At 36.2% G+C, this 22,190-nt stretch overlaps 2 protein-coding genes across 2 annotated transcripts in view; both read left to right on the top strand.

Moving 5' to 3' along the window:
* The first annotated feature begins 10,997 nt into the window (after window positions 1-10,997).
* On the top strand, window positions 10,998-14,780 carry LOC129235716 (lysosomal acid glucosylceramidase-like). Its single transcript, XM_054869718.1, has 9 exons — window positions 10,998-11,061; window positions 11,203-11,348; window positions 12,771-12,996; window positions 13,058-13,193; window positions 13,257-13,707; window positions 13,777-13,887; window positions 13,976-14,318; window positions 14,434-14,599; window positions 14,681-14,780. Exons 1-9 carry the CDS (start codon window positions 10,998-11,000, stop codon window positions 14,778-14,780), a joined length of 1,743 nt encoding a protein of 580 aa, XP_054725693.1.
* A 4,983-nt stretch (window positions 14,781-19,763) lies between these two features.
* Window positions 19,764-22,190, top strand: part of LOC129252020 (synaptic vesicular amine transporter) — a 28,336-nt gene continuing 25,909 nt past the window's right edge. The window contains exon 1 of the mRNA XM_054890895.1: window positions 19,764-20,258. Within this exon, the coding sequence (XP_054746870.1) occupies window positions 20,063-20,258 (196 nt within the window). The 5' untranslated portion in view covers window positions 19,764-20,062. The remainder of the gene's footprint in view (window positions 20,259-22,190) is intronic.

Genomic DNA, 22,190 nt, shown 5'->3' with positions numbered 1-22,190 from the left:
AGCAGACATTTCTGTATGCATAAATATTCGTACGTATACACAACTGTTGCTTGCACAGATTTTATACCCAATGCAAAAATGAATAGGGCAAGCAAAATTTTGTTCACAAGCGTACTTTTTAGTAAAGTGCGCGCGGATACAAACATAATTCCTAGCCTGCTGCCTAAGCGGGAAGCGGAAATATTTTTTGCTGTAATAAAACAGTAGTCTCCTAAATCAATTATTTCGCGAGCTACTGAAAAGAAAAGCCCGCGCACTCATTCAATATAAGATTAGGTTATCAAAAGCTCGACGATTTATTCAGTTCCACTCGCATATGTTACAGATTATTTTGTATTTGCGTGATAACGTAATTGTCTGATAATACACGCAGGGAATCAGCAATAATTGCAAAAACCCAGTGCAAAAGGTAGTAGCTAAAAAATAAGTTCGTAAGAACTGCAGTGAGGGCCTCACCTGAGGAGGTAATATTTATATAGTTCATTCTATAACAATATAATCCGCAACAATTCAAGTTTCATATTTCATACAAGATTTATAAAAATTCGAAAAATTTGCATCGAAATCTCAAATTTTATAATCCGAAGATATTTTTGTAAAATAATAATTTCAATTGTGTTGAGCTTAAAGAGGATTTTCATTTTGTAGCAGTTAGTGAGGTCTCTGCTAAACATCAAATCCAAAGCTATAGGGGAGGATACCATTTCTCTAACATTTATTAAAGTTTTATGGCATTTTTATAGGCCCACTAACGCATATAATAAATCACTGCTTTACAAGCTCGTGTTTTCCAACAATGTGGAAAAAAGTTATTATACTGCCAGTGGCAAAAACGGCGAAAGCTATTTGTGATTATTGGCCTATAAGCATATTGCCACCTTTTCAAAAGCATGCGAAAATTTAAAGGCAATACGAATTTCGGTCTTTATACAGAATAAAAGCCCACTCTCTCCATTACAATTTAGCTTCAGCCAAAAACATAGTTGCTTAACAGCAATGATAAAAATATAGGAGGATATTCGTAATAATTTTGACAGTGGCGACTTAACATTTATTTGTTTACTTGATTTCTGTAAGGCGTTTGATTTAGTGAAGCTGTGGATTTGCCCAATTCCCTTAACTTTGTGTATACAGTAAATAATTTTGGATTCATTCTTTCATGTAGTAGTCATATAAATAGAGTGATTAGAATGTGTCCGACAAACTGCGAAAACTGAGAGTTTCAGCTCCATTTACACCAGTAAAAACCAGGCGTAAATTAGTGCTCCGGCTAATTATACCACTTATTACCTACTCTGAAGTAGTACACAGTAAAACGGATTTAGTACCTTTGAATAAAGTTATGTTTTGCATAAGTTTACGTATATGAGATCGGTAGATATGGTCACATTTCTGTTTGACGAACTAGAATATTTGGTGGTTGCCTTGAAATTATTTGTCTGCCACGAATTATATTTTGATGCACAAACTTCTAATGTGGAATACTATACACCTACTTATTTATTAGAGAGGCTGATATCAGTAAGATCACAGAAATACCATAGTCTAGTTGTACCGAAATACAATTAAATACACTTAACCTTCTGTAGCCTTTTCTCATTAACGACGTGGGGCTAGACTAGACAGACTCAACTACAGGACACAAATATACAATTATACAAATATTTTAAAACAGTGTGATTATAGAATATAGAGGCTCTCTTTGTTCCCGCACTAATTGTCATTTTATCTTTCATTAGCTTTTCTAATATAATATTACTATTACAATTTTAATGCAATTTAGATTTATGTTAAGTCAATTATTCTTAAAATTGCATCATGTAAAAATTTATATAAGTTGAAGTACATCTAAAGGACTATATTATTACTTTTCACTACAGGGTCCTACACTCGAAGTGTAACCAACTCCAGACCGTTCGCACAAGCGCGCGGAAGCATATTGCCGAGAGTAAGTGGGGGAAAAAAGTCAGTATGGATCAGTGGATTTCAAACGTAATAGTGTAATTGTATTTTATTTGGATGCAAAATCACAACCAGCGATTGTTCGTGAGCTCGAGCACCTTAAAGTAAATAAAGTTTTTGGGTATCGCACCATTACTCGTTACAGTGGTACTGACAGCATCGCGAAACGTCTTGGAGGTGGTCATCAAAAGATTGCAACGTCACGTGAAATGGTTCTAAAAGTGAAGAAGCGATTTGAGCGAAATCCTCGACCAAGTGCCAATCAAATGGCGAAAGAACTGAAAATATCTAACCGCATACTGAAAAATAATGTCAAAGTCAAGCCTTACAAGATCCAAAAGGCTCATGATTTCAGATCAAAGCAGCAACAAGTCAGATTTGAGAGCGAAGGAATTGCTTCGCTTGGCCGAAAGCGGTCAATTTCCGAACTTGTGTTTTCTGACGTGAAAATTTTTCAAATTGACCAATTCGTAAACTCCCAAAACGATAGGGTTTATTTGATCGACCGTTTATACAAAAATTTGAGTCATTGATTGACTAGTAGGAGGCAGCACCCGCCAAGGTAATGGTTTGGGCCACTGTGACCGCAGATGGCCGCTCTCCAATCGTTTTCATTGAGCCTGGCGTCAATGTAAATGCGAAATATTAGCGGGAAAGTTTTCTGGAGATTGCTTTGAGGCCGTGTGCAGACAAACATTTCGGTGGCGGACCAAGTACGTTTCAACAGTACTCGGCACCGTCTCACAAAGTTCGAGCGAACCAAGAATGGTTAAAAAAACAACATTCCGAACTTCATAACGCCCACACAATTCTCTTTGGGCATTTTGGAGAGTAAGGTCTGAACCAAAAGATTCTCCAGTCTTAAGGCGCTGAAAAAAGTCATTGTCCGTTAGTGGGCCAAAATACCTGCAAGTCACATTCGGCGGCTTGCAATTCGTTTCTGGACTTTCTCAACGCCATGGTCAAGGCAAAAGGTGGTCATATGGAGCAAAACTAAATTGATTCTTAATTTTGTATTATTTTCACACATTTTTTATTTTGAATTGAATAAAAGTAATTTTCCAAATTAAATGTATGGACTAATTTAATTTTACATAAATTAAAAAATAAGTAAGTAGTCAAAACTTGTCAATAAGTGGTGATTTTATATTCATTTCGAGGCGCATACACCATTTTTGAGTTTTTTGAAAGGGTTTTTCAAAATTAATGCGGATTCACTAACCAGCACTCCGAGCTACAAAACTTGTTATGCAAGTATATATACATATACAATTGACGTTTACACCCTTTTTGGGTGTTTGGCGGAGTTCCTCCTTCTATTTGTGGTGTGGTTTTCCCCAAAATTTCGTTACTTAACACAAATATCTAAGTAGATTTAGATTAGTGATGGGCAAACTCAGCACATTTGCACTGTGCGGCAGCGTGTGCTTCTGCGTGCTTAAAAGTGCTAGGTGAAGGGGGATAACAAAGCACAGGGAAGAAACGGAAAAATTGAGCGAGTTGTGTCTGTGTTTGTATCCTGAATGAGAGAGCAATTATTCATGAGTTCTTACCAGGGATGCCAACTTTTAACTTCATATCAACAAATTTCTAAAAAAATAGGTTTTTTTAGTAGATTTTTCTTCAATAACTAAATTTAATACATATTAAACTTTCTATTATAATAATGAATTAAGATAATGAAGAACAATAAACAAGCATTTAAACATTTCAAAAGTTCGCGTAATACTGTTTTTTAATTGCTATATGTAAAGAAGATTAAGACCTCTGAAAATATTCAATTTGAGATTAAATTAAAATCTTACATATTGGAAAGCAATGACAGTTAAATCTTCAATAATATTGATCACTGCATATACTGACGAATCTGTAAATTATTTACACTTACCTTATGATTACTTAAATGTTTTTTGAGATCGGATATATTTTTTTAAATTGATGTTTTTTAAATTGAGCTAAGAAATCCAGAAAATCAAATTTTTTAGCAAATTACTTTATAAAATTGCAAACTCTCTTCAGCTACCGAAGTTTGTCAAATGATACCATTTTTTCTTTTATTTTTCATAAAAAGTGGACGTGATTGAAAACTAATTTCGCCTATCTAAATCCAATACACTCTGAAATGCACAACTGCAAATACAAATAAACAACCAATAGTATATACTTACATATGTATATAAATCATGAATAATAAAATCAACAATTTCCCAAATTGATTCCCACATTTAACAACTGCGGCAACTCTTACTCATAAGTTTTGACATTTCATAAATAAAATCAGTTTTTTCGTGATTTCTTCATTTTTCGACTATATTTTTTGAGACCGTAAGTTACATATTATTGTCGCATAAAAAACCACTAATATTAAGTGTATTTGCATGGTGTGGATGCAGTGAAAGTGCTGAAAATTCTATTTAAAAATTTGAAACGGCGAACGTCAAAACAAAGTGCACAGTGTTCAACTGCCGACAAAAACATAAATTTATTTCTAATGTGTAATATATTATTCTGTTTTAACTTTTAATTTAGATAAGCAAAGTTAAATAAAATATTAAATATAAAACATTTGGTTCAGCATGACCTAAAATATAAGAACATTGTTTAATTTGAATCCGAAGTGGAGTGTAACTTTTTTATGCAAATATGTAGACGGAGAATCACAATGCCTTGTATGTGAAAAACGTGTGGTGTGTAAGGTTTTTAACATAATGAGACATTATGAGCTGCACAGGAGTGAATATGATGAATATGTAGGAGAAGAAAGGAAAAGTATATACAAATCCTTAAGTCTAAACGAAGAGCCCGATTCGATGTGCCAAATTACAGAAGGTCGGAAAAATTCAAATTACTAAAATTTTTTTTTAATTTCTTAGGAAAGCGAAGATTACAAAGCGTGCAACCTATGAAATCGCGTTAAACCTTTCTTTTGAGAATCGTGCATTTTCGGATGGCGAATTGGTGAAGTCTTGTATATTATGTATTTGACAAAAGTACAGATATATCCGGCATAGCCCAATTAGCGATTTTTATCCGAGGAGTTGATGCCCACCTAAATACATGTGAAGAACTTTTGGACATTATTCCAGTGACAGGGACGACTAAAGGTGAAGATTTATTGCAATGTGTTAATGAATGTACTGAACGTATGGGTGTATCATGACGAAAAGTGGTTTGCGTTGCCACCGATGGTGCGAAATCCATGAGCGGATGCAAATAAATTTCTCTAATAATTTTTGTGTACTTTGTCATACTGTGCGCATTGCCATATGCGTGTGATTTGAATTTGAGAGCAACTAAGTACTCACCAAGAATACCCACTCTGCTATGATAATTTCCTCAATGTTTTTTGAAAAAATCCTCTATTTTTTTTAATGGAAACAAAATAAAATGTATAGCATCCATTGTTTAAATAAAGCATGGCTGGTTGAGATTACTGTTCGCTGTTGTGACCAGCATTCTTTAAAAAAAAATGCACTAACATAAAAACATACGATATACATACATACTTATATGTAAACGAAGACAATTTTTTCATTCAGAAAAATATACACCGATTTGTCAGTACTAATTTATCTCCACATAGTTTAGCAACTATGAAACTTTGACATGCGAATGTTCAAACTTCTTGATTATAAAATCGCCTATGCTTCTTGGTTACAAAAATTATAAAAGTAAATAAAATAGAAATTTGCAAAGATGATGTTAATATTCAAAGAAGCGTTTCCAATAAAAAAAAAACCAAAAGCATTTTATTATTTAATATGAACGATCAACACTTCGAAATCCCTTAACATGGAATGAAGTCCCCTTATCTGGTAACTTTGCTATTGGCAAAGCTTCACTCTCTTTTTTACAAACACATATGCGTTGCTCAGAGGTGATTAATATACGTACATGCCTATTGCTTACCCTTCTGATGTAAGTTTGTCGCCCCCCCATCTAGCACTTTGCTAGCACGCTCTGCTGCGAGCGTGCCACGCTGCTGCCCGTCCCTAATTTAGATAAACAAAAATTCCAAATTCTTTTTTTTTTTGCAGCAATTTTTCACCGACGTCATCTTCTCTTTCTTGATTGGCGCGATAACCGCTTACGCGATTTTTGCCGAGTTTAACAAAATGCACCAGTCGTTTCTTTCTCGTGCTAACAGGCGCAAGTTGGACACACCAATTAATTCAGCTCATTGTTCCATCGCCTATGATACACGCCGTCACCAACGTGCAAAAGTCCAAAAATTTTCTGCAGAATCTTTTTCTAAAACACTTCAAGGGACGCCTCGTGGGATATTGACACCGTCCAAGCTTCTAAAAAAATAAAGCAAAAAGGAAATTTTAAATAATTTGAACTCTTTCAGGTATCCTCTTCAAGGATTTGGAAAATAATATTCAATTTTTTTATCACAATAAAGAAGGGATACACCTTCTCAAAAACCTAAGTTAAAACCATCATTTTATATAAATAATTCCTAATACAACGCTATTGCGAAATTTTTACATCTTGGCAACTGCCAAAAATCCATTTTTTATTTAATAAAAAAAACTGGCAATGAAACTACCTTCTTTATTGTATCATTGACGTAACGGTGGTTTAATCTCTACCAAAACAAATAATATTCCGATTTTAAAATGAAATTTTCTTGTTTCTTGCCCCGCAATCTATTACCTACTCGCTTACCATTTTCAGAACTGAATTCTTTTGCTAGTGGGAACTTAAAAATCGATGTCATCATGAATTTTCATACCAAGTGATATTCCTTAGCGAAATCTTTAGAATAAAGAGCGTTGTGTAAAGAAAACGAAAACAAATTTAAATATCACACAGCTGCTAGCAATCAAAATATTAATATTGAGTACTACACTTAACTCAATAAAAATTACGGTTACCATTCATGTGCCCTACAGGAAAACCTGATGTGAAACATGTATAGTTTTAGTACAGGTGTGGTACGTTTGGATTACTTTTACGCATCATTTAACTGAGTGTCGCTCCATGACTAAGTTTGCCAAAGTCTGTAGCATCTGGAAAATATAAAAGAAAAAATTAGCATATCACAAAGAATTGCTAATAATCTGTATCACTCTCGGAATCACGCTATACATACATACAAATGATATCATAATGTCACAATTCCGATCCGTGGTTCTATTGACCCGTGCGACCCGACCTGATCCAAAGCTTGTCCACATACTGGACGGAGTTGACCGATTTAAGATCAGTTCCCCTCCTAGCCAGCTCACCCGCGATGCAATTTCCAAAAATCTCTCTGTCTTCAGGGATGCAGACACCATACACTTATACGACTGATTTAAAATAGCTCCACATTGGGGAAAGTATTTTTCTCATACGAGGCATTGTTTTTCTGTTCGACTAAAATTGCTTAAGCGGTTATCGTGCCAACCAAGAAGAATGGAGTAGATGGTGATCGGTTATGCAACCACGTTGAGTCCCTTACCCACAATACCGCGTCTTTTTTAGCTAGGCTCTGGTTGAAAGACACTGAAGTGGTCAAGTACCACTGCTGACACTACTAACTTTACTACCTTATTTAGTACTGAGCCATCACTGCAGATAGCTACTGAGCCTGGTAGTACAGGCAGCTACTTAACTGACGGTAAAGACCCTTCGTGGGATCTCGCGACCTTTCTGAGATTCTTGTTGTTTCTTATTGCAAATCTGAAATCCTTCCACGGTAAGGTAAGGAAGTTAATCTGATTGAATTACACATTAGTCCGGAATTCGCCACAAATACCTTAAGGCAGGTGTTCCAGGAGAGTCTCAAGAATCTTGGAATGCATGATAAGTATGGATTTTGCTTTCTGCACCTTTTCCAGTTCGTTGGAAACGTCGCCAATATTTTCAACGTTAGTCATCCAACAGTGGCCTCGCAGAAGAGGATATTTCTCACAACCGAGGTGTACTATCAGTGTACTACGCCCGGTTTTAAGCCCCGTTAGTTGTTTTGTGTACATATTTCCTGGGCATGGCTTCCATGTTTCGCTTCTTGTTGAGATGTACTTGAAAGTGCTTATTTTATATATTTTTGTGAATATCAGTATTTCGGTCTCTGTGGTGTTGACATTCAGTTCACTCTCACTGCAATAGCTATCCATAACGTAGAGATCGTTTTGTAATAGTTCGCTTAGAACTTGGTGATGCTTTCCATATATTGTTAATGCAATGCCAGCCGCGTAAACTATGAAATTACAGCCAGTATTTTGCAATCTTTGCCGCCGTAGCCGAATGGGTTGGTGAGTGACTACCATTCGGGAGTGCATGAAGCAGTAACAATTATAGAAAACTTTTTTTTTCTAATAGCGGTCGCCGCTCGACAGGCAATGGCACACCTCCGAGTGTATTTCTGCCATGAAAAAGCTTCTCATAAAAAATCAAACGTTCGGAGTCGGCTTAAAACTGTAAGTCCCTCCATTTGTGGAAGTATTTAATTTTTTGTGGGACGTAATTTTCTTAAATTCAACAAAAATTACTTTTTCTTGCAAACAACTCATATTTTATCCCTTCTAGCTAATCGCTGTGTGAACTTAAGGCAATTTCGGAAATCGAGTTTAATAACGGTTTCGAATTGAGTTGGTATTGTATTTGCTTTAAAGTGAACGCCACAGATTTGGAAGATAAATGGAAAATTTAAAAAATTTTATTTATAAATTTGGTATCCTCTAATATGACCAGAGTGGTATTTGCTTTCAATTTAATTCTGAATAGGTCGACAGAGTAGGTCATCGAACCACTTGCTACTAATCAATTGTCCTATTCAATATCTTCCGCGATTGTACATTTTTGACATGGGTTTTGTAAAGGCAAATCAACGATCTATTACTAATTTGTTTGAATTCTCATCTCGGACCCCAAATACTGAAAAACTGATCCTTTGTTTTGAACCAGCTCTACTACTACCTAAACGGAGTTTTAGCTGGTTAAAATAAAGAACTGCGGTATTTGAAGAAAAGTAAAAGAAGTAAAATAAGTCAGTAAGAAAAGCTGTTAATCTACGCTGCCGTCTATTTCGCATATATTTAAGCCAACTTGGCCTTTGATTACCCGTGAACATGGTAGTTAAAGCACAGGACACCACAACTTCCTCCTAAGTTTTGTTTCGGTTTAAAGTATGCCCTCTTTGCTGTCCTATTAAATGCCGGCCGATTTTTCAGTGCTAGTTTAACTGTGGTGAATTTTCACACTCAGCTTAAGAATGTTCTATAAGTATTGAAAAACTACCCCTTAAGCTTTAACTTAACAGAAAAGCGAAAATTTGGAGCTAATGGAAGGTACTCATCGTACTAAAGCACCTTTGCCGTGTAGATCTTCAATTTAGCAAAGAAACAATGAAGGCGGCTAAGGATCAAGTTAAACGCAGTCTGTGGAAACGAAGAAAACACTGGCCACTGTTAGATATGATACCAGTTGTCAGAGTGGTGGATACTGTACTCGATGCCAGCGAATAATTTTGTGCTTTACGTTAGCTTCGCTAGACGAAGACGTAATCTTACGCTACAGGGCAGATGGCTATGGTATTCTTAACAGAAGTCTATGCCATCTTGAATGTAGCATACTGGCTAATAGAGAAAAATGGGTGGAGTACTATTATTGGAATTTGTAGTGACAGTCAAGCTGCAAACTATGATACAACAAAGTATATCCTATTTGGGTGCCTAGATATTGTGATATTACAGTGAACGAGTTGGTTGGTAAACTAGCTCTGCAAGCATACCACTAGGCCCTGAGCTCTTTCTAGGTGTCAATTCTGCATCGATTCAAATATGACGAGTTCATGAGGTACTCTTAGGCAAAAAACGTTGGTCTAAGTTGGGTTCCTGCAGAGTAGTCAAGTGCTTTGTAAAAGAACCCAACAGGAAATGAACGACATTTCTCCTAAAACTTAGTAGGTGGGACCTGACAGTATTGATGGGTGTAATGGCAGGGTACAACGCCTTTAGTCAGTGCTGCCTATCCCGTCTTGAGAATGTTCGGCGTTTGGCAGAATCAGACTGAGTATTGATAAAGTTCATAATCTTCCTCTTCTGAATCTTTTAAGATCCATCAATGAGTCCAAAAGATTTGCGGAAGAGTGACCTCAAACCAATTTTTCTGTCTTACGATTCACATAATGTCTATCTTATCTCTCTAATTATTCCACTGTAATCGATCCAGGTGTTGTAAATGGTCTTTCTGGTCTTGTTCAAGCCACCCCCAAATCCAATCTTATCTAATCTGTTATATGGACACTGACAGTTTGCAAAGAGTAGTGCCTTTGTACAAATGGAAATAAATGTTGAGTAATTTTGATTAATCCATTCACATTCATAGCAATTCGCAATAATCGTGACTATCACTTTATCGTTATCGGCCACTTTAAGGATAGTAAAGCACCCTGTTTATCAAACTCCCCAATCGACCCAACGATAATCGTATTTATGATGCAATCAGCTAATACTTTAATACAACCACCATTTGAATGAAATCGTAATAGCCTCCTGCTGTTTATTATTTAGATTTCGTTATCTAAAAAATTTGAGATTTGGTTAAATCAAAGTCCCATTCATGCTGAAAGTCAAAAGAATGGGTAGGGAGCTGTACCTATAAGAGAAAGGTTAGCATTAGACAACTTCATCCAACACTATTTCAAAGATTCGTCAAAAATTCATTTATTTCAGATTTATTTAGAAAGTCAAATATCTTATCTCTTTGGTACTCATAGATTCATTGATTTTTTCTTGCTATTGTTATTGCTGTGTGAAAGATCTTGTCGTTACTGCGTGCCACTCGAATACCTTACCGAACACCCCTTTCCATGGAAAAGTTTACGTGAATTAGTTAATATTCTATGTACCCATCAGTTTGACTTTTTTACTTATCAAACTCTTGTACACAAAATGAAATCAAGATCGAAAATGAACAATGAACCATTTCGTTAAAAACCAGTTAACTTAGCATATTTGCATTGGCAGTTGATTAGTGAGAGTCATACAAAAAGCACCTTAATCGCATAGTCACATAACGGGAATTATTTAATACTTACATAAATGGAAAGGAGAATTAATTACGGTTGGCACTTATTTGCGCTCAACCTAATTGCATGCCTTATTGGTAAGAGAATACAGTCGAAGGATATTTTTATTGGCAAGAAAATCAATCAAAAATGCAAACATTTTCCTCTCAAAAATATTATAATTCTTCATATTTTTATTTACAATTTGGATAAGTGTTTCTTTGATATTCTTTATGCAGCGCCTTCTGATCAAGCAAGTGCCCCTTGCGCCCTGAGAGAATATAAGACTGGACTTGTATGTGTTTGCAATGCAACCTATTGTGATTACCTGGATGATCCAACGCCCACCGAAGAATATTTATTCACTATTGTATCATCAACAAAGGTACATACCAGATATTACGCAATACTATGATAATACAAGTGAAACCACACAAATGACGACAGGTATACCTTTTCGAACTGTTTTATGATTTTGACCACTGCTAAAGTTCGCACTCCATTTGTGAACCCAACTCATTTTTCTTTGTATGTATTTGCAACGCAATTGTGTTTTCTGCTTTCAAACTGCGCAATCGTTTTTGTAATTTTATAACCTAGTATGAACTTATAAAACCAATTGGAACATAAATTGAATTATAATATTTTTACTCAAAAAATTACCAAATTTTCTAAAGAGGCAACCCAAACTGTGTTTCCTTGATTGCAATGCATTGTTACGCTGAGCAAAGCGTACCCAGGCAATGCAAGACACACTTATAGCCTAGACAGGCTGTGGCGTTAATTGGGATTAACGACCTATTTCGAAATTATGAGATTTAAGCAGATTAGGTGAAGACAGTTAATATCTATTGGGAATAAAACATAATACTTTTAAAGAGAATAACAAGAAATATTGGATGAATGCTATATTAGTTTGCACTAACACTTTCGGAACTATATTAATTGTTTTGTTTTGTTATTGTTTTGATATTTCGGAGCGGTTTGAGAAATTGGAATTTAAGTTAACTTTTAAATAAATAATTATTTCTTAGTATCAGGGCACCTAATACCCGTAACTGTTACCGCGGTCCATCTTTTACTGACAAAACTATCCAATAAGCAAATCAGCTGTTCACTAAATCCTCGTAGTTTTATTCAGAATTAACTGAGCCGGTAATCCCGATTAACGCCGCCGTTTGTCTATTCGTAATTGAAAAGTACTACCCCTTGCGGCTTTTTCGTCAGACTACCATATGATTACCACTGTTTTTATCAATGTAGCACGGGATCATGGACAAATTGGCTCCAAAGTCTACAAATTTTTTGTCGCGGCCTGAAATAAAAAATGTGAATATTTTAAAGAAAAATTTATATTCTTTCAGACTTCACTATTCTTATTTAAAATATGGCTCTTAACAATTATATAATCGAAAAATTACATAATTTTAATGTACACTATGAGCACGTCTTCAGGCCGTCATAGGAAAATTAAAATTTTCATGGAATCGCTCACACAATATCGCGTTGAGTTCAGCAATCTCGATCGGAATATTGTGTTTCAACTCTGGATTCATTGTTGGCTTATTCTCATAGACTTTACCTTTAACCTTTACCTGCCCGTTCTTTTTCCATCCTCGACAGAACCGGTTTCTTGAAATTTTTCCCCAACCTTTGAATTTTCAAATCATTCGGACGATTGTTAAAATAATTTTAACGCTTTGTTCTTTCGCGTTAAACTGTATGTACATCTGTCTACTTGGCAAATGTCAAAGATGGCATAAAAAAGTTACTATGTATATAGGAATTATTCGCTATTGACATCTAGGCATCACTTTTGGTATATACTTTATTAAGAAGTAATTTTCTCAACAAATTTCGGTTTCATAGGTATACACCATATATCTTATTATCAGGGATCCATTTAAAAATAATCTTTTTTTTTTTTTCAAAGTCGGGGCTACGCTTCGCAACAACAAATGGCTTGTTTAATCTCTACAAAAAATATTACATTCTCGACTATGATCAGCGACTGGACAGCACTATGCAAGCTAGTAAGTATTTTTAACTATTTTTTTTATTATATTACGGCCTTATTTTATCATCTACTTTTAGCAACACGAAGTGTGCAGATAAAAGTTGATCGTGAGAAACGTTTGCAGAACATTACTGGCTTCGGTGGGTCATTTACGGGCTCCGTAAGTTATATTCTGGATAAGTTGCCACAAGAACTGCAAGATCATTTATATAAGTATGAAAATATGCCAACAATATTTATTCAAATTAACTATTAAACAAATAATTACATCTTCAGATCATTTTACTCGTCAAGCGGCATTGGTTTCAATTTGATGCGTACCCCAATTGGTGGTTGCGATTTTGATTTGGAGGCATGGGCATACAATGAACTGCCCGAAAACGATACCGCTCTGAGCAATATAACAAAGTTAGATCCACGCGAGGAGAAAAGAATTGAACAAATTAAACGTTTGAAGCTGGTATCGAATGTAGAAAATTTGCGTATTAAAGCTGCCGCCTGGAGCTCTCCACCTTGGATGAAAACCAATAATGCATGGACTGGACTGGGTCGTTTGAAGAAAGAATACTACCAGACATGGGCTGATTATCATTTACGTTGGCTTGAGTTATGGGAAGATAGTGGTTTACCCATTTGGGCTATATCTACCGGCAATGAACCATTAAATGGTGTAGCTTTTATGAAACTTATCAAATTCATGAGTTTAGGTTGGACTCCAAGCCAGCAGGTGAGCAGACTTTAGTATTGGTAGATATGCACGTAAAGGGATTTCATATTATTATTTGTTGCTTTGTAGGCGGTTTGGTTGTCGGAGAATCTTGGTCCCACAATACGCTCCAAGTACAAAGACATGCTTATATTTGGTAATGATGACCAACGCTACACTTACGCCTTCTGGTTTAAGCAGGTTTGTTAAAATATGGCTTTTGGGATTATTAAAGGGATGTGTTTTGAAAATGCAAATTTTTCTTACATCTATGCTCATGGTTCCTTAGATGAAAGCCTCGCGCAGCGACTCTCTCGACTATCTTAGCGGTCTGGCGGTGCATTGGTATTGGGATGAGATTTTCAAACCGAAATTCATTGAAGTCGCTCGAAAGGAGATGCCAGATAGAATATTAATTTCCAGTGAATCGTGCATTGGTGATAAGCCATGGCAAAAAGCGGCACCGGTTTTGGGCTCTTGGGAGCGTGGGGAGAAATATGCGCGAGCTTTTCTTCAAGATCTCCAAAATGATTTTAATGGTTGGATCGACTGGAATATTGTGCTGGATGAAGAAGGTGGTCCGAATTATGTGAAGAATTTTGTCGATGCACCAGTAATTGCGAATATGACAAGTAAGGATTTCTTTAAGATTATTATAAATTTTACTAAATATCTATATACATACATACGAGTACATACATATGTAACTACAAATAAATGTAATTTTATAATATTTTCCCCAAATAGATGGTATAGAAGTTTACAAACAACCGATATTCTACGCAATGGGCCATTTCTCAAAGTTCATACCAGAAGGTTCGGTTCGTATCGCCGCGGAACGTACCAATGTTAACGTGGACACAGTTGCTTTCTTGAGGCCAGACAGCAGCGTGGCACTTGTAATCTTTAATAGGTATTCATATATTATATTTACAATGATTGTTTACAGGCGTTACTTGATAATTTTTTTTTTATTTTATCTTTATTATTTTAGTGGCTACGCTAGCGTTGATGTTCACATAACGGATCCCTATCGCGGCTCAATCTTATTCCTAATACCCCCGAAATCTATTCATACCGTTCTTTACAAATAAACAGACTGAATATTATTTTATTTGCATTTGACTACATTCATTCAGAATCCTATAACTGGTTATTTTGAATTATTTATTGTATTTATGCGATGTTGATACCTTAATGTTAGCCATTGCTCCCATCGCGAAATGTTATTTCGTTTAACGTTTTCTTACATCCCTAAACAATACAAATTCAATTTTTTCTTGATCTTCTCTGGACGCCTAAGTCAGCCAACTTTCTTTCTTAATCTAATGCTGCACCTTTAAACGAAAAATGTTAAGCCCTATTTTATTTTTTAATGTGAGTGCATAAGCAGAGTTGAAGTCAAGCCAAATCAAGTGAAGTATAATAAAAATGTAATTCATGGTGCGTAAATCAGTTCTTATTGCTCTACGCTTAACCTACAAACTGAATAAGAATTCATAATTGCCCCTTTGAGGGTCTGTTAAATTTTCAATGTATTTTTGATTTGCATATTGATTCACTTACTTAATGGAAAAAAGTCGTTTCGAGATAAATGAGTTTAAAGTTTGAAGTACAGGAGCACGCGGACCGCTCTCTACCTATGTAGTTGATGGGCTGTAGAAGGTATAATATTGGGAATTTCCGCATGAAAATTCCACAGTATATTCCTAAGATATTATACATTCCAAATATCGAAAAAACAAAAAATCGATTTTTTGAGTAATGCGTTGTTGAGTAATGCGCTTACCAACACAATTTGCGATTCATCTTTATATTTCAGATTAGAGAACGACCGAGCTTCGGCTTTAGTTGGTTAGATTCGGTTTAATCTTAAAAATCGATCTTCGGCCGTTCTCTATTGATTATTCTAATTCGATTTGATGCAGTTGGGTACCTATATCGAAAACTCAATTAAAAAAACTTTTTGCTAAGCTTTATATACATATGTAAGTATATTTTTAATGAATATATTTAAATTTAAAAATTTAATAATTTAAATATAATATTGTAATTTAATAATTGAAATATATTTTAATTCAAAAATAATACAATAATTAAGAGCCCATAGAAACGAGTAGCCCACGAAATCCTATAATGACAAGTAATGAAATATAAATCGTCCTAACTATAAATTGTGCAAGCTTGAGCAAAAAAATTTTTGTTATTATACATGAAGCTGGTGGCTTCTTGTGTAAGAGTCGCTAACTGTCACAACGTTCATCGAACTTTAAAAAAATAAAAAAACCTATACATTATATTATTTGAAATCTAAATAATAAATTGGTGGCATTTACAATATTTATATTCAGGTATTGTATTTGGTCGTTCCATAGTGGGATGCTCGGTAGTGCTGCAAATAAACACATTTTGCCATCGAAGTGTAACCAACTTCAGACCGCTCGAAAGAAATGACAGAAATGACAGTCCAAAAAAAGACAATCAGTAATGGATCTCAAACGATTGCATTATATTTGGATAGAATAAGTCACAAACAGCGATTGTTCGTGACCTCAAGCACTTTAAAGTAAATAAAGTCACATGAAATGGTTCAAAGTGTGATGAAGCGACTTGAGCGAAATCAAAGTCAAGCCTTACAAGATCCAAAAGGCGTATGAAGTCACACCAAAGCAGCAGCAAGTCAGATTTGAGAGAACGAAGGAGTTGCTTCTCTTGGCCGAAAGCGGTCAATTTTCGAACAATGTGTTTTCTGACGAGAAAATTTTTCAAATTGAGCAATTCGTAAACTCCTAAAACGATAGGGTTTATTTGACCGACCGTTCATACGAGAATTTGAGTCATCGATTGGTCACCACGAGGCAGCATCCGCCACAGGTAATGGTTTTGGAAACTGTAACCGCAGATTACCGCTCTCCAATCGTTTTCATTGAGCTTGGCGCTAACGTAAATGCGAAATATTATCGGAAAAGTATTCTGAAGGTTGCTTTGAAGCCATGGGCAGACAAATATTTCGGTGGCAGACCATGGACGTTTCAACAGGACTCGGCACCGTCTCACAAAGTTCGAGTGAACCAAGAATGGTTAAAAAACAACGTTCCGAACTTCATAACGCCCACATCAGACGCGAATTTGAATTCTCTTTGGGCCATTTTGGAGAGCAAGGTCTGACCTAAAAGATTCACCAGTCTCGAGGCGCTGAAAAAAGCCATTGTCTGCGAGTGGGCCAAAATATCAAGTCACATTCGGGTAGCTTGCAATTCGTTTCTGAACCGTCTCAAGGCCATAGACAAGCAAAAGGTGGTCATATCGAGCTGATTTTATTAAGTGTTACGAAATAATGTCAAAATATTTTGCAACCGCCACCGTTCCATCCCCGGATAAAAGGATATCTTAAAGAGCATCAAGCTAATAACCAAAAAAGCTTCCAAATGCTCTTTGCTCTAAGAAATAGCCTATCGGAATCGTGAAAAGATTTTTTGGAAATTTATCAACCTTGGCCCGGCGGGTGCTCAACCATATAACAAAAGTGATATTCAATGTCTTTTATTAAATCCCGCTAATGATAATAAGGAATATGTTGAAAGTCAATACAACTCAATTCAGCGATAGTACTAATTTTCATTCTATCATTAGCAGTTTAAAGACTTTTTTTACATATCTTAAATAACTTCTTCATACATACATCCTGATTTATTTCTATCTAAGGCAACGAATTTAAAAATTAAATGAACTGAAAAATTGCCAATAAAAAGTTGAAGAAAAAAAACACGCGTAGCCAACTGTGATCCATTGTGCGCAAGTGGAAATAGGTATGTACAGATCGACCATGCCGGAAAAGCATTCACTAGAGAAAAACGTGTCTGGATCGCCACTAGTATTACTTTTTTTGCCAATTGTAAACTAAGTACGAGTATTCACTGGTTTTGATGCGAGTAAAAATACAAAATCGACCTTCTCGCACATGGCACTGTGACTTGACTGTGGCCATCTACGGCTTCAGATACATTGATTTAATTGCTCGAGTCGGGATGGAAAAATATTGACACGAGTTTAAAAAACAAAAATATTTTATTAAACTTATCTACCTCAATGTTTTAAAACAAAAACTAATAAATCTTTATTCTTCTTAGAAAATATTCTATAATTGCATGAGCGAAGAGGTCGGTTTCACCCTGTTTCGGATATGGGGAATCGAACAGGATAGCTTGTTTTTTTAAGTTTCTGCACGCTTTTATATAAATTTTTGGTAGAAAAATCAAAGTCAATGTTGTGTAGCTTAAGCATAATATTTTCTTACGAAGAGCATTTTCATCTCAGCGGCTATGTTAACAAGAAAAAGGGCCATATCAGGGGATTAGAAAAAGCGCACGTGATCGTCGAGTGACCAATTTATCTTCAGAGAGTGAAAGGTAGCGCAGATTTTAAAGCGCGGCATGATTGGCCTTTTGCTAGAAACACCGATTCGCTCAAAGATAATCGCTACAGAAGCCTGTCAAACGATTTTTTATGACCGCAAATTAACAGGCGGCCGCCGTAGCCGAATGTGTTGGTGCGTGACTACCATTCGGAACTCACGGAGGGAGGGTAGGATCGAATCTCGGTGAAACAACAAAATTAAGAAAAACATTTTTCTAATAGCGGCCCCCCTCGGCAGGCAATGGCAAACCTGCGATTGTATTTCTGCCATGAAAAAGTTCCTCATAAAAATATCTGCCGTTCGGAGTCGGCTTGAAACTGTAACTGCCCCTCCATTTGTGGAACAACATCAAGACGCACACCACAAATAGGAGGAGGTGCTCGGCGAAATACCCAGAAAGGGTGTACGCGCCAATTATATACATATATATAAATTAACGGCATGGACTTGGACAGTCTTTGGTACCAATAGGATACAATCAATCTATGCCAAACTCGATCTTTTGAACGTCAAGCTCGTCTCGGCCAATTGCACACCTCGGAGCTGCAATTTGACGTCGTTAGACTTTTCTCGTGTTATGCCGTGAAGGACTGGTGTTAACGATTCAGGTGCTTAGGGCGTGCATTGGGCAAACTGTTCGTGAGATAGGGCCAGAAACCGTTACCAAGGACTTCAAAAACTGCGCAACTAGTCGAGGCAGCCAGTTGAATGAAATCACATTTGATGAATAATGAAAATTTGTTTGCCTTTTTAAAGAACTCAACCTATGATCTCCTAAATGGTACAACTCTATTAACTACATATATTTTAAGCAGCAGCACCAGTATGTAAAATTTCGGTTTAAGCATTATGATTATTAGAAAAATTGATTTTTCTTAGAACATCGCCATATAAAAGCCAGCAAGGGTTTATATAGAAAAATTACGAACGCTAGTATTTACGATTACAAATTTGCTAGAACCCTACTAGTTTGAAAGTAGTGAATTTTCCTAGAGGGTGTGTACTTGTAAATGTACATAGCAATGTATGTATATATATATAAATGTAGGGTTATGCGTCTGGCGGCATGCAACTTATCTGCCTTGTTGGCCAGAACACAGATGAAAAGTGCGATGGAGTGTTTATAAGCAGCTACATTTTTGTCAAACCTCAGTCAAACAAACATACAAGACAGTGTTACCATAAGCAATGAATTCGATAGAGGATGAGGGTCTAGACTCTAGAGCAAGGTTGCGGCAGACCTCAGAGCCATGTTCTACTGCCAATTTTGCAAGCAACTCGATGTGTGAACATGCGACCAAGCTTACACAAAAGTGTGTATGTATGTAAGTATGTATATATGCATGTAGAAGTACATAAATAGTCGTATGTATATCCATTGAATGTCATAGTGCCTATATTGCTATTGCTCCAATTTTGTTTCCATTTCCCCCAGCGCTTGTCGTTGCTACAGCGACATGGGATGTCAATGGATGAAAAGGATAAAAAGCACACCCGATTGAACACAAAAAGAGTGACGACAGCCTGCATCAACAGCGCCAATAAGCAACATGTTTGTGACTATAAAATGACTCGGCAAAGTGTCGAAGCTTTTCAATTGTTCGTCATCGGCTGCAACGGTGGCACCTGTTGAACACCAAGCATAGAAGGATAAGCGCGCGTATCTTTTCACTTCCGACCGACAATTTTGCTGTAATAATTGTGTGTTAATTGCGTTACTAGTTAGTGTTTGTTGTTTTTCGTGAATGAGTTTAGTGTGCAGTGGATTTTTCGCTAAACATATGGTAGCATTCAGAGACGCAAACTCAATCAAAATGCAGGTTGGCAATTAACGTGTGTGCGGGGGTGTGTATTTATTATTCGAAGTGTTTGTGTGTGTGGTGAGTTCAACAGCGAAGTGGATTCACTTGCATGGTTTTTCTAAGAATAAAAGCGCTGCAATTTAGAATATAAACCAATATGTCCGAACAACAAGTTGAGGAAATTAACAGCGATCGCGTGCATGAAAGCGTTGTGCGCACAGCATCCGTGCTGAATGCTGCGGGTGACGAAAGGAGGTCCTCCACACCGAATTTCGGAAATACAAATCGTTGCGTAATTGCAGTTATTGTTTACTTCGCGTTGCTACTGGATAATGTACTGCTAACTGTGATTGGTAGGATATTATCGGTGTTATTCATACAAAAATATGTCCTTTTGTTAATAATACAAAAAAAATTTAAAATTAATTAAAAAAATTAAATAAATAAATATTTATGCTATTTATGGGCATGCCTATATCATACTTAGTCTAATTCAACTGCTAATGCTCGTACTTGGGTTAGAATCAGTGAAATATGCATGTGTGTGTGTCAAAAGTCAAAGAACCGTAATTTGTGGCCTTATAACTGACAATAATTGAAAAAATGTGTAATGATAATATTGTTGAAAGTGCTTGTTGAGTTGTTCCGAGCTCACACAGAAATGAGTATCTGTTGTGCAGTTCTATTATCCAATTTTTGTTTTTTGGTTTTGAAGTGTTGTTCAGTATTTTTAATTGAAAACAATGTAGACTTGTGGATCTGTGGTCCCTTGCTGTGAAGCTGAGATATCTGCCCCGCCTTGATACGCTGAAGTTAACCCTCGACTCTTTCCATTTGCTGGATATGTGGATTAAAATCACTATTTTCATACAATTTCTTCGCACTGCAATCTAATAATTGCTGCAGTTTTATAAGAGTATAGCCCGAGTTGTTTCTTCCTTTAGGCTTCTTTTTGTAATATAATTGACGTAAAACTTTGCAGCAGGCCGTCGTAAAATGTTCAATCAGCCAACCCCACTCCAATGGCACTTGAAGCAATATTTGTGGCGCCATATTTTTTTAATTTCTTAATATATATTTAGAAAGTGGCGTGGATCTGCCTTATTTAAATTGTATGGGATGCTTTTTTAAGAGCTTGAGAAGGTAAAACGATAATACAAAACAGAAATGTTGTTTACTGATTTTTTTATGATAGTCGGGTAGATGGCTGGTTACAGTGGTGATTCACCAAGAATCCAATTAGCGATTCGCCAAGAATCGCACTATTTTATTGCCACATCTTCGATACCAACAAGTTATATGATTATTCCATCGCGATTGAGAAACCTTATACGGTTGTTTACGTCTATGCCGGCTAGCTCTTCAAGGTTTTCAAAAGGCGGCTTGCCAAGGGGTAACATTCTCGCCTTGCATAGGGCATTCACAAAGGAAGTGGAAGATAGTTTCCGGTTGTTTACAACTATGGGCGTATACCTATATTGGTCATTTGGACGGTCATTTGGCTTCAATTCGTGCACAAACTAAAATACTAAGCCAAGAACCTTACGTAAAAGTTTCCACGTAGTCGAAGGATAAGGGCCAACAAGTTGAGAACGATTACGAATCGACATTTCTGTTTCTTCTTCAACGCTTCGCTCTATGAAGTGTGCAAACAGATTTTTTTTTCGAAATAAATTCCCACAATTTGGAGCGTTGTTTTGGCATTAAACCATTCATGATGACTTGGCAAACCTTACTAAACAAACACAGGGTGGCGCACGAATCGTGCTACAAAAACAAAACGTAATAACTTTTTTCTAATCAATGTATTTAACTTTTTGTTTTTTTATTGTATAGATAATTCAATTTTATTTTATGTAACTAATTAGTTTGAAAATAATAGAACGTAAATGACCTCCATGCTCATTCACGCATATGCGACACCTGATGAGAAAACTGTTCATTGCGCACTGAAGGTTTGAAGTCGGGATCGCCTCAATTATTGTTGTGATGGACTGCTTCAATTCAGTCAAATTACTTGGTTTTGCTTTATACACCCCTTGTTTGAGATAACCCCATAAAAAAAAATCTGGTGCAGTGAGGTCAGGTGACCTTGGGGGCCAGCGGAAAGTGGAATTTCTGGATATCAATTTATTTCTAAATTTTCGTTGGAGCTCCTCCATAACCGGTCTGGCTATATGTGCAGTTGCTCCATCTTGCTGGAACCAAATGCTGTTAAAAGGGATTCGTCTTCGCCGCAGTTCTGGATAAAAAAACTCCTTCAACATGTTTAAATAACGGTCCCC

The sequence above is a fragment of the Anastrepha obliqua genome, chromosome 1 (genome assembly GCF_027943255.1).
Source record: "Anastrepha obliqua isolate idAnaObli1 chromosome 1, idAnaObli1_1.0, whole genome shotgun sequence".
In the NCBI taxonomy this organism is placed as follows: Eukaryota; Metazoa; Arthropoda; class Insecta; order Diptera; family Tephritidae; genus Anastrepha; species Anastrepha obliqua.
Note: the sequence above shows the minus strand (reverse complement) of the source record. Positions and strands in the feature narration are given on the sequence as shown.

What these genes read in the sequence shown, in the direction of transcription:
- LOC129235716 (XM_054869718.1), top strand. Translation starts at nt 10,998, where the DNA reads ATGGAAAGGAGAATTAATTACGGTTGGCACTTATTTGCGCTCAACCTA. An exon ending in GGACAGCACTATGCAAGCTA is followed by an intron (nt 12,997 to 13,057) that starts GTAAGTATTTTT and finishes ATCTACTTTTAG; the next exon opens with CAACACGAAGTGTGCAGATA. An exon ending in GCACTTGTAATCTTTAATAG is followed by an intron (nt 14,600 to 14,680) that starts GTATTCATATAT and finishes TTATTATTTTAG; the next exon opens with TGGCTACGCTAGCGTTGATG.